The 12,845-nt window shown below is 40.6% G+C and overlaps 1 protein-coding gene across 1 annotated transcript in view; it reads right to left on the bottom strand.

The window, feature by feature from the left end:
• The window catches only part of Sycp2l (synaptonemal complex protein 2 like), a 122,042-nt gene that overhangs the window by 13,510 nt on the left and 95,687 nt on the right, over nt 1-12,845 (bottom strand). The window contains exons 26-30 of the mRNA XM_048799790.1: nt 7,937-8,014; nt 6,062-6,165; nt 4,770-4,858; nt 2,564-2,663; nt 2,404-2,462 (exon numbers count right to left, since the gene is read on the bottom strand). Of these exons, the coding sequence (XP_048655747.1) occupies nt 2,404-2,462; nt 2,564-2,663; nt 4,770-4,858; nt 6,062-6,165; nt 7,937-8,014 (430 nt within the window). The remainder of the gene's footprint in view (nt 1-2,403; nt 2,463-2,563; nt 2,664-4,769; nt 4,859-6,061; nt 6,166-7,936; nt 8,015-12,845) is intronic.

Below are 12,845 nucleotides of genomic sequence, written 5' to 3'. Positions count from 1 at the left end.
CAGTATATATATATATATACATTGCATTGTTATTTTTATACACATTTCTATGAATGTCTGTAAGCATCCATTAGTTCTCTTTTATTATTTCTCTCTTTTATGTTTCTTTTATTTGTTTTTATGTGGTGCTGAGGATCAAACCCAGGGCCTCACACGTGCTAGGCGAGTGCTCTACCACTGAGCCCCAGCCTCAGCCCCTCTTTTCTATTTTTTCTTAATGTCAATTATCTCATGCTGTTGCTTCTGGCTCATCTTCCTTTTGTTAGATTTATCCAGTTTGACCTATAAAATTGTATTTCATATTTTTGCCAATCATTGTAATTAATCTTCCAATAGCCTTTTCTCTTTATCTCTTAAAATTAAAAAGACATGGGGCTGGGATTGTGGCTCAGCAGAAGAGCATTCACCTAGCATGTGTGAGACCCTGTGTTCAATCCTCAGCAGCATATAAATATGAATATATAATATAAAGGGAAAAATTAAACAGACAAAAAAAAAGTCACACTATCCCATATTTTGAAGAGATGGGCCTGGTATCAAAAGGAGACGAATGCAAATAGTAACTAATACCCAACAATGTTAATTGAAAAGATATCTGCCTAAAATGTGGTGGTTACTCAAAATAAATGAATTCTCCAGAACACTAGGTGATAGAATCTCTAATGCTTAAGCTGGAGTTGCTCTATGTCAGCAGTTCTCACGGTGTGGTCTGAGGAATACTTAGGGAACCCAAGCTTCAGTAAGGGCAAAATTATTTTGATAATAATGAAATAACATTTTACTCTCTTAAAAATGTACAGTGGAATTTCCTAAAAGCTATATGACTCAACAGATTAAACTCAAAAGCAGATAAGGGAATCCAGGTGCCTTGGATTAAGTGAGACATGAAAAAAGACATTGAAGTCAGACATTAAAACAGACATTAAGATTTGCAAATGAAACAATGCTCTTCTCGTGTTTCTTATTTTAAAAATGTAGTCATTTTTCATAAAAACTACATTAACATAGGAAGGTTTATTACTGTTATTTAAAAGTAAATACATGTTCAAAGAGTCTCAATTTTTAATATTGGAAATATTCACAGCTCTTTCTCTCCTAAGCAAAAGCTCTTTGGGAATCTGCAAGAAATATTAAATTTGTAAAGAGATCTGACTCAAAGAAGTTTGAGAATAATTCACAGCCAACCATGGGCACCCAGTGAAGAGGTCTTTAAAAGGCTATCACCTCTGATCATGCAGAATGCTACAGAATGAAGATGACTACATGAAAGGATTTTGAAAATGGCCCTTACAATCATCATTACTGTGTTCACTAGAGTAAATAGCAGGATGGATAGTAAGTCTTAAAAGCACTTTTTTCTTTGCTTTTCAATATACAATGTGATCAAAATAATATCATTCCTTTAACAACAGATTTCCAGATCAATAAATAATAAATAGACAGATAGATACATAAATAGCAAAGCTGGTTCTCATCTGGCAGAGAAAACTTTAGCCATTGCAGCCATTACAAATTTATACAGGGATTCCTTCTGATCATCCAAGTGGGAAGAGAATACTAGATTTTTTCCCCCCAGGAAAAAAAGGAAAGGAGTAAAAGACTTTACTTTCCATCCCCCCCACCCCATAGGCTCCAGAAGATGGGAGAATATTCTAAATGGACAGAGCAGCAACCTCAGGATGTACACTGTGAAGTCCAGCCAGAGGAGTACATAGTGCAGTAAGCCCATTTGTTTGTTTGTTATTTGTTTGGTCCTGGGGATTGAACTCAGGGGCACTTGGCCACTGAGCCTCTATCCTCACCCCCGCCGCCCCCCCCTTTTTTTTTTTTTTTTGGAGACAGGGTCTCACTGAGTTGCTTAGCACGCCACTTTAGCTGAGGCTGGCTTTGAACTTGCAATCATCCTGCGCCAGCCTCCTGAGCCACTGGGATTACAGGGGTGTGCTACTGCGCCTGGCTCCATTTGTTTTTAAAAAAGTGCATGTATACACACACACACACACACACACACACACACACGTATATATTTAATATATATACGAATATCTGCAAAATATGTAGAATATGGTCTATCATCAAGAACATCAGTACATAACTAAAATCAGTAAATGAATATTTACTCAGAAACCTAAATAGATATCTCCAAGGTAATCAATTTTGAAAATACGGCTTAAAAATAAAGCCATTTGGATCACAATTTTTTTTTTTCACCATTTACCCTTCTTGACTGACATCATCAGCCACACTCCATCCCCAAGGAGGTGCCTTGGAAATCCCTAGTCTAAAAAGGCTCTGCTGTTCCGATGCTTAAATGAGCTTTGCCAACGCCCACTGACCATACTTCTTAGCAAAAGCATTACTTTATACACCAACCAAAGGACTCAAGGACATTTTTAAAAGTACCTCAGCACTTGCTCATCACAGAATGATTTCAGATCATCAAACTGTTTCCCCAAAAATTCCTAAAATTGAACAAAAGATTTATGTAAGTAGCTAACACTTTTTCCTCCACAGAAGAGATACTCCTCAGTCACCGAGAGAGTTCCGAACAAGAACAACTTACCAAAATATCCTTCTCAAGGTGTTTTAGAGCCTGAATATCCTTCTCAAGATTGCTCAACTCTTGGAGAACAAAATCGTGAAAGTGCTGTAGCTTATTGAGTCTGATAAACATAAAAGCAACACATTTCATGGGGTTTCTGGAGTGTGACGAATGATATTTCACCAGATCTTTATGAAGAACATGGAAGAGGCTCTCTTCTCCTCCTCCTTTCCATGCCTGCTCATCCCCAATCTCCAAACCCCCAACATGCAAACTCTCAGTTCATCTTTCAACAGAATCCCGGAAGCTGGTGTTTCCTTATCATTCTTAGGAGAGCACAGGACAGATGTCTCCAGGGAAGAGAAAAGACTAAGGGCTCTCCGTTCCTTCTGCCTTCCACTTGCTGTCCTTTCTCTATCTGGTCTTAAACTGGCCCTGAAAGCTGTGGTCAGGAATGGGCTCATGACACCATCTTTCCACCTCTGTTTTAGTTCTAGAATTTCTAACAGTTGCCGTTCTGACATATAGATTCCTTATCTGTTTGCTTTTGTGTGTCTGTGTGTCTGTCTCTCTCTCCTCTGTTAAGGCGAACATTCCACGAAGAGAAGATTTCCTAGAGCTTGCTGCTATAGTTTGGATGTGGAATGTCCCCAAAAGGCCCCCCCCGTGTTAAAGAACTGGTTCCCAAACTGGTGCTATTGGGAGGCGGTGGAAGGTTTAAGAAGTGCTGTCCAGCTAGGTCACTGGGAGCATGCCCTTAACCCTTGACAAGGACTGTGGGACCCCAGCTCCTTCCCCCCCTCTCTCCCCCTCCCTCCCTCGTTCCAGTCATGAAATGAGCAGATTTTCTCTGCCATATGCTTCCAGCATGACTGCTGCCTGGTCACAGGCCCAAAGCAACAGAGCCAACTGATCAAGAATTGAAGCCTCCAAAACCGTGAGCCCAAACAAACTTTTTCTTATAAGTTGATTATCTCAGGCGTTTGTCACAGTCAGAAAGCTAACGCTGGTGCTCGTAGCTCTCCTGTGCTGAGCAAGGAGCCTGGTACCCAGAGTCACTCAATGTGCACCTGTTCAATGACTATGTGGCTGACCATGAGCCCCCGGAGCATAACAGGAGCTCCACAAATCCAAAGTCCTTCCCGGGCTTGTTTGGACAAGTAAACGACATTGCATGTATGTAAGAGTTGGAAAAAATATTACAAATGTCTATTTAAAGTATTCTACCCTAAGAAACTTTCTACTTTAGCAAACTGACTCTCCATCCCTTTCTTCCCTTCCTCATCTGCAGCCCATTCTTTCTAATAAGGCACAATTTCTATACTCACCTCCCCTGCACCACTCAAATCTTTGTTTCCAAAGCCCACTCAAGAAGCACTTCCTTTGAGAATGTTCTGAATTCACTCTGATCAATACAGAATTTCATCCCTCCATTCCCCTTCCCACCCCTCTGAAACTTGGGTGTCTTGGTGCTTCTTGCTCCATGATCACAAGGGGGAACAGGTGTGAGAGTGTGAGTGCATGGACGAGCAGCATTTTCTTATCTGATTAATATACATAACATCAAATTTGCTTTTAGCCATCTTTCACTGTGCAGTTCAGTGGCATTAAGTTCATCACACAATGTTCGACAACCACCACCATCATCCATTTGCAAAATTTTTCCATCATACCGAACAGAAACTCTGCACCTATTAAATAGTAACTGCCCCTTCTCTCAACTTTAGAGACCTCCAACGTACCTTCTATGTCTATGGATTTCCATTCATACTCTTGTAGTTACCTCCTCTAAGGGGAATAATGCAGTACCTCTTGTGTCTGGATTCTTTCTCTTAGCACGTTTTCTAGGTTTATCTGTGTCACAGCATGTGTTAGAATTTTAATTCCCTTTTAAGGTTAAATTAATATTCTACTGCATGTCTGTACAATTCATCTACCCAGTATTTTTCACACGTATATCCATGCTTACCCTGTCTTCACACATGGATTTGAAAATTCTTAAGAACAATATTTTGGGATCATATAATGGCAGACAATGAAAGGCTCAAGGAGGATATTTAGTTCATCTTATGGATGCAAAACCAGATACCTGGAGGGGTTGAAGCATGTATCAAACTCACATCTGGCTCAGGCTGCAACTCCTCAGGCCCCCGTACAGCAGTCATGAGATAAATATTGTTTGTGAATAATCACATTTCCATGAATTGCTTTGAAATTCAATACTTACTTGCAGAGGTGTATCAAGTTTAAAAGTTTTATTATGCAATTCGGTGTTTTCTTTGCCTTTTCTGAAAGAGGACTCTCACTGTACCTGAACTAAACCATAACAACAAAAACAAAATCATCAATTTGAATTAAACATAACTATATAAGTGTAGTGTGTGCTTTGCATTAAAAAGATTCTGCCTGAACATTATAATATCCATAGTAAACACACTGCCGAGGAACAGTGATGTGGCACTATTCTGCATACCTTTCAGGAATTATCTCAAGCTTGGTACTAATAAAGAAAAATGAGAAAAATCAGAAAGCATATATTCATGTTGAATACTAAAAGCATATTTTCATTATAAATTTTCTTGCATTGATATTGCTAGTAGTAAGACTTTGGAAGCCTTCCATCTTAGTTAAATGAATGTTGGTTTTTAATCTTGCGGACCAGGCTGTGGGACAGGTTGTAGGTACAGCATCTCAAAGGTCTGCTACCAAGTCTACCTTCAACTCTGTCTGAGTCCTCTCCTCCATACGGTCACCCTCTCCCCCCATCTCTGACTATCATCTTGGGTCCAAGTCATTGCTTTCTGAGAGTTCATTTGTCTGATAAAGCATACAGTGGAACCCAACCATTAGTCTGATGTCCACATATTTACTCCCGTTGGAGCATATGGACATGGAACAGCTAGCTATAAATATAAACCACAAAAATCAAGGACCACAGCTAAGACAAATACACCTCCCCAAAGACTCAGGAGCACCTTCACATATGAAGAATAACAACAGTATTGATGAATATTATATATATGTTACTTTAAACTCATAACAAGCTAATTTTTCTACCTTTGTCTTATTTTCAGCTTTGTTGAGCTAAAATTGACAAAATTATTTATATTCAAGGGGAACATGTGGTGTTATACATACATTGTAAAATGATCATCACAACCAACCTAATTAACATATGCATCACCTTACTGTTACCTGTGTGCGCGCACCGTGAGAACACTGGAGATCTACTCTTCACGAATTTCAAGTACAATTATCAACTATGTCACACCATGCTGTACACTGGGTATCTAGAACTTACCCATCTTATAATTAAAAGTTTTGTTTCTTTGACCAACATGTCCCCCTATCTCTCATTCCCCTAACTCGTGGTAACCACCCTTCCTCCCTCTCTGCTTTTGAATTCAACCTTACTTAAATTCCATATTTGAGATCATGCGGTATTTGTCTGGCTTATTTTCTTTTGAACAACGTCCTCCAGGTTCATGAGATAGTTTTTCATTTTTAGCGGATGATTACCTCGTATTTTCTTTTCATTTCTCCGGTGAAGTTTTCCAAGGCTGTGACAATGGCAGAAACATTCAAGTTCTCAGGCGCATATTCCAGAGATGGAGTAGAAATGCCTAACAACAACAAAAATATTAAATAAAATTAACAAATGCTCAAAGGAGATAGGCTTGGTCCAACAGCTTCCCAGAGGATGGAAGAGCGTGTGAGAACCACAGGTAGGAACCACCGATGCCCCACTGCCTGTAACAGTGCACTCGGTGACTCTGGCCATGACTGTACAAGGTCAGCAGGAGCCTCATGCTGCCTCTGACCAAGTGACCTCTCTCTCTGGCATGAGCTTATTTCAACCAGACTCTCTTAGTGCATCACTGTTCCATATAACAGATGGATTCATTTTGACCTAACCATACATTCATGGAATATGATTGGCTCCATTTTGGTAGAGTACTTCCTCTTTCCCTTCTCTCCTTCCCTCCCCTGTCCCCCCTTCCTCTACTCCACGGGTCTTCCGTTTATGTTTTCTAAATGGGTGCTTTATAGATATAAAGGTGGAATTCGCTGCGGTATGTTCATATATGTACATAGCATAATTTGGTCAATTTCATCCTGAAATTCCTCCCTTTTCCCATCCCTACTCCCTCCCTCCTTCTCTCACTCTCTCCCTCCTCCAAGTCCACTAATCTCCCTTCTGAGTTCCGGGATCCCCTTCCCATCTTTCCCTTTATTTTCATACAGCTTCCACACATGAGAGAACACATTTAACCCTTGACAGAGTCTGGCTTACTTCATTCAGCATTATGTTCCCCAGTTCCATCCACTTACCAGCCAATGCCATAATTCCATTCTTCTTTATGGCTGAGTAAAGCTTCATTGTGTACGTCTACTACACTGGGCTGTTTATATAACTTGGCTATTTTGAGTCGTACTTCTATAAACATTGATATGCCTATATCACTACATCATGCCGATTTTAGTTCTTTGGATAAATAACCAAGGAGTGGGACAGCTGGTTCATATGGTGGTTCCATTCCTAGTCTTTTGAGGAATCTCCACACTGCTTTCCCAAGTGGTGGTATTAGTCTTCAATCCCACCAATAATGTATACCTTTTCCCACACATTTATTACTATCTGTGTTCTGGATGATTGCCATTTTAACTGGAGTGAAATGAAATCTCAATGTAGTTTTGATTTTGATAAATTCAGCAAAGCAGATAGAAGATCAAGATATGAAAATCAATACCTTTCCTATGCTCCAATAATGAATCTGCTGAGAAAGAAATCAGGAAGATAACTCCATTCACTATAACCTCAAAACAAAAAACAACTTGGGAATAAATGTAACCAAAGAAATAAAAGATCTCTATGATGAAAACTATAGAAGAATATATATATATATTTTTGAAGAATACTTTAGAAAATGGAAAGGCCTCTCATGTTCTTGAACAGGCAGAATTAAAATGGTCAAAATGGCCATACTACCAAAAGCAATATACAGGTTCATTGTAATCCCCATTAAAATACCAAAGAAATTCTTCATAGAACTAGAGGGGAAAGTCCTAAAATTCATATAGAAGAAAAAGAAAAATCAGAATAGATTACATATTTCTAACCCCCGAAATCTAGTCAATAACTATCAGCTAAAGCAGAGGCCTAAAACTTTAGGAATCTCAGGCCCGAGATTAACTCTAGAAGAGTTAAGAGGCAGAAATAAAAATGCTAGGATGGAAGCCTGCTTGCTTCTATTGAAAATGCTAAGTTTTTAGGTGTCTGCAGCTACAGTGATCTGAAAACTATAACTTCCTTGTAATTCAGGCAGGTACACATTTCATGACCATGTATTTATTGCACTCTACTTCAACCGCTGGCTGGGTGCATGACGTTACCTGCCAAGCCGGAGGCTCCCTGAGCAGCGTCTTCTAATCTTGATTGTTTTGGCAAAGCAAAACTCCCATCTGGGACGCCTAAGGGCAAACACAGCACATTGATGACTCCACACACATCCCTTTTGTCCAAAATGTATCTTGTGCTCTTTTCTTCCGTTAATATATAACCTTGACATACAGCAAGTAAAACTCATCCCCTGCCGGTTAATCATTACTTATCATTTGGTGCACCAAATCGAATAAGCGCAGCCTAAGTAAGTATCAAAACACAGAGCCTTCTTATGCAGAGGAGGGGAACAGGCATTCCTTTGTGAGCTCGGTTACATTTAGCAAAGCTTGGGCAGATTCCCTAAACAGTGTTTCTGAATAAGGCCATGACAATAAATATCAAAAACATTTCCAGGGCTCTGAGCTCAATGGCAAAGTATCCGGATTTCTAGGCAGAGGGACCTTGGGAAGTTCTTCAGATCACAACCCAGATGGCGCCACCTGCTGGTCACACTGGAGCATTGCACCGAGGCCATCTGATTGATAAGGCCATCTTGGCTGCTCACTTCTCCAGTGACTGACAGTCTCTGCTGATGAGAGCCCTACATTGCCATATAGTGCGGTGCATCACTAAATAGTTTCTATTACAATGTTCACTGGACTCTCCCAATCTTATCAATAGCACCCATTAACCGTGCATTGGCTTTATGCTCTATTTCTGATCTTCTTCACGGCTGGCTTAAACTCCATCATCAGGGCCTCGGGTCCTGCCCAAGGAATGAATACTTACTTCTATCCACATTGCTACACCATGACCTGGCCCGTGGCCATCTCCCTGGAGGACGCCATCAATCCTATGTCTTCAACCTGTCACCTCCCAAATCTCACTCTTGCATCAAACTTGTGTCTCATAGCTCACCCAGTTCTGTTCTTCTCTACTATACCCCCCTTTCTCCATTCTGTATCCTTTAGCTATGATGTTCTGACTTTTCTCCCTCTCTGCCCATATTTCACTAATTCAGCCAATGAACGTTTTGTGTTACTATGTGCAAGGAGCTGTGCAAGGTGTTCAGCAGACAGTGGAGAAGCAGAGGAGCAGGTATCCTCATCCTTCACTCTGCTTCTTCTACCCTAAGCCCCTTGTGGTCCCTCCTACATCTCAGGCATATTATCATCTCAAGACCTGTGCACTTGAAGTTCCTGATTATCGTATTTCTCCCAACTGCCTTAAGGCTCAACCTAACCACCTACCCTAAAACTTCAAGATATCTTCCACATTTTAAAACCCCGTTCCCTGCTCATTTTTTTTAATTTATTTTTTATTAGAATATACTATACCACAGGTTTAACTTCAGTACTCTCTCTCTCCCTCAACCCCACCACTAGATGCTAAGGTCCACCAAGGGCATGCTTTTTTGTCTGTTTCCTTCACTACTAGGTCCCTCACACCAAGAGAAGTACCCATCCCTTAACAGATGCTCTATTAAAAAAAAAAAAAAAAAAAAAAAAACCAAACTACTGAGTGAATAAGTGAATGAATGCAACAGAATACACAAACTCCTATAAAAAAGATACTTTATATGTTCCAATTGGATCTCTGTAAAATATATAAGAATTTAATTCTTCTCTACTAACAGCAAGAGGAGAAACAGAAGAAACCATAAATTTTAGAAAGAAAGTTGTCCCTTGGAATCAGAGAGGAACTGCAGCAATAGACAAAATATGAACGAGGGAGTTCATGGGATAGCCAAGTTGATATTTTATAGAATTTTCATACAGTGAACATTTCATTAGAGATCACATTTCTACTCTGCAGGACATGGCAAAGAGCCAACCAATACCCAGCCTCTCAACAATGAAACAAAATACAAAGTATAACACTCTCAACTCCATTAGATACCTTATTGAAGCCAGTATCTCCATCTTCTTGTTACATTTAGATTTAGGTGTGCTCAACTGTTGCACAAGTTTGGATGGGGACCTTCTAGGGAATTACGTTGTTTTCAGGGCTAAAGGTCTTTAAAAATCAAGGACAGGACGCAGTTGCAGCTCCCACTGTTTCCACTCCCAAAGCAGAGAGCTCCTGGCTATGGCTCCTCTGTGGTGTCTAGACCCCAACTGGGGTCAGAAAAGACTCTTAGAAGGCCCCCAATTTGATAATGAACAACTCCTACATTTCTTTCTTGGCTGCCTTCTCTGCCCTTCCAGGAAGTTTTCCTTGGTGGTCAATTTGTAGCAATAGCTTAAATCATGACTTTGAACTTAGATTTATCACATCCACACATCACCTAGGGTAAAGCAGGGACACTAGTTATATCCAGTGATAAGAGGAACCTATAGGCATGGACTGATTGCCCTGGTCAGCCCCTAAAGGAGTTCCTGGGAATTTGTGAACCCACTGAGACACATCTGGATGGACCCCTAAGGGACATGGAAGTCAGTGTCAGTGGACACATAGAACCCTTCTTCTGAAGCACAATGCAAGGGGATGTTCCTATGTGTACTGCAGGTCTGGCAGGTCCACAGATGACAGCATCCTCCAGAGAAAGCAGTGCTGTGTCATGAGAGGCTGCCAGTCCTGAGGGATGTCACCGGCTCGGCTTTGTTTCCATGGTAACTATACACCTCTTTTAGACTGCGCTGTTCACCATTCTCATAAAAGGGTTAAAACTACCTGCACACAACACCTGAGAGTAAACACACTGTGGCTGAATGTGAGTGGCCTCGGGTGGCTCCCTCCGTGTCTTGTCAGGGGCTGGAAGAAGGGGAGAGGCGCTTGCTCCTGCAAGAACTCAGCTTTGTGCATTTCCATGAAAGATTCTGGCCACTCAAGGAATTTCTGAAGTTAGAGTAGGTGGCCTGCTGGGCACAAGTTTTAGTGAACAGTTTGGTGGCCTTGTTGCATTTTGAAAACTCCTATCAAAAAGCCGTTAGGTTCAGGCATTTAAAAATATCTTGCTCTGAAGTGACACCTTGTGGCACAGAATGACAAAGGCCAATAGCTTTCACTCAGCAATAGAGGACTTCACCAAAAACTGTCACTGTAATAGTCACAGCACTTTCTCAATGCCAATTCTTTTATTTATTCTACAGATACTTATTAATTACCAAGACTATTAAAAACTTTTGGATGGACTCGTACATTTAAAATCTGTAAATCAATTAATGGTATTTGTGACTGAGTATAAATATTTATTCAAAATCTGTAAATCAATTAACGGTATTTGTTATTGAGTATAACTATTCAAAATCTGTGAATCAATTAACGGTATTTGTGACTGTGTATAAATATTTATTCAAAAATGGAAAAATGCAGAGGTTCATGATTAAGTGTGAGCATTTTCTAGCTTTCTTGCTTCTTTTCCTTGGCAAATACTGAATTCCTCTATGCCAGGCACTGGACCAGACAATCACACCTCGGAATGGCATGAAGAAGCTCCCACCTGGCTCCTGCTTGATTTCAGAGGCCTCTTAAGAAGGTAAAAGAGGGGATATTCATATCTATAAATAAAATTATCCTTTTGAACTGACAATTCTGGGGGCTTTGCATGCATATCAAAAGTTCCAGGGTAAGGTAAACTGGACACGCTGGCACACACCTATAATCCCAGTGGCTTAGGAGGCTGGGGCAGGAGGATCAAAAGTTCAAAGCCAGCCTCAGCAAAAGTGAGGCACTAAGCTACTCAGTGAGACCCTGTCTCTAAATACAAAATAGGGCTGAGGATGTGGCTGTGTACTGCAGGTCTGAGTGCCCCCGAGTTCAATCCTCCATACCCCCCAAAAGAGATTCCAGAGTAAACATTAACACATAACTTGATATTTGATTGAGGCTGCCGTTATGAGTCAGCAGGACACTCGAAATGTCGTAGGGTCTCTGTTTTGGGGAGAGGGGTATGCTGGGGATTTAATCTAGGGCCTCACACACTCTTGGCACAAGCTACAGCCCAGCTCAAAATGCTTTTACTGAAGGAAGTTACTTGAGCATCCTCTAGAGGGGGAGGTACAGCTGCTTCTGGCCACGTGGTTAAAAAATCCAGGACTGGATGCAATGATACGAAACATTTCAAGTTCTATTATATGTTTTTTGGCTATCCAAAGAAATGAATCAAAGAAACATAACCACTAGTAATGGTTTCTAAAAGGATTTAATGATTTCAGTCACTTATCTAAGACCCATACTTTAAGAACGTTAAAAAATGCGATCATTAGGAGATGGCTTTCTAATTCCTCTATTTTCTTAGAGAATAGCACAAAATAAAGATGTCAGGAATGATGTTTGACTAGTACCAAGACCAATAAGACTGATTCACACTAGTAGCAGGTGACAAATTGAGCACCACCACACGTCTGCACACGGAGCCTCACGTCAGCATCTCACTGAATCCTCAAACCCCGGGAAACTCTCCCTCCCACCCAGAGATGTCCTCTGCTTCTGAAGGGCCCTACCCAATGGTGAGCATGAATATTTAGTCATTAATATCTGCTCCTCTCTGGCCAGCTGACCTTGAGGTCAGCCTCACCTGAGGGGCCCTCAGTGAAGATAAAAAGACAATAACAGAGTGGCAGGAGTAAGTATGTTCTGCACCATGGTGACCCATGTGACTCTAGTTCACAGTAGCCTGTTACACACCTTATGCAGAATACCAAGAGGAGCTTAAAGGCTCCAAACAAAAAGTAATGATAAGGAAATAGAAATGCCAATTTTTGATCCCTGTTTGATCCGTATATGTTGTATGCATTTATTAAATTATAACATTCTACTCCATAAATATGTACCATTAATTAAAAATCACTGGGCATGGGGGAACACACCTGTAATCCCAGCTATTTGGGAGGCTGAGGCAGGAGGATCACAAGTTTGAGGCCAGCCTCGGTTAACTCAGTAAGACTCTGTCTAAAAAAAAAAAAAAAAAGGTGCTGG

This window comes from Marmota marmota, unplaced genomic scaffold (genome assembly GCF_001458135.2).
Source record: "Marmota marmota marmota unplaced genomic scaffold, marMar, whole genome shotgun sequence".
NCBI lineage: Eukaryota > Metazoa > Chordata > Mammalia > Rodentia > Sciuridae > Marmota > Marmota marmota.
The sequence above is the reverse complement of the archived record's forward strand: the minus strand, read 5'-3'. Positions and strand labels throughout refer to the sequence as shown.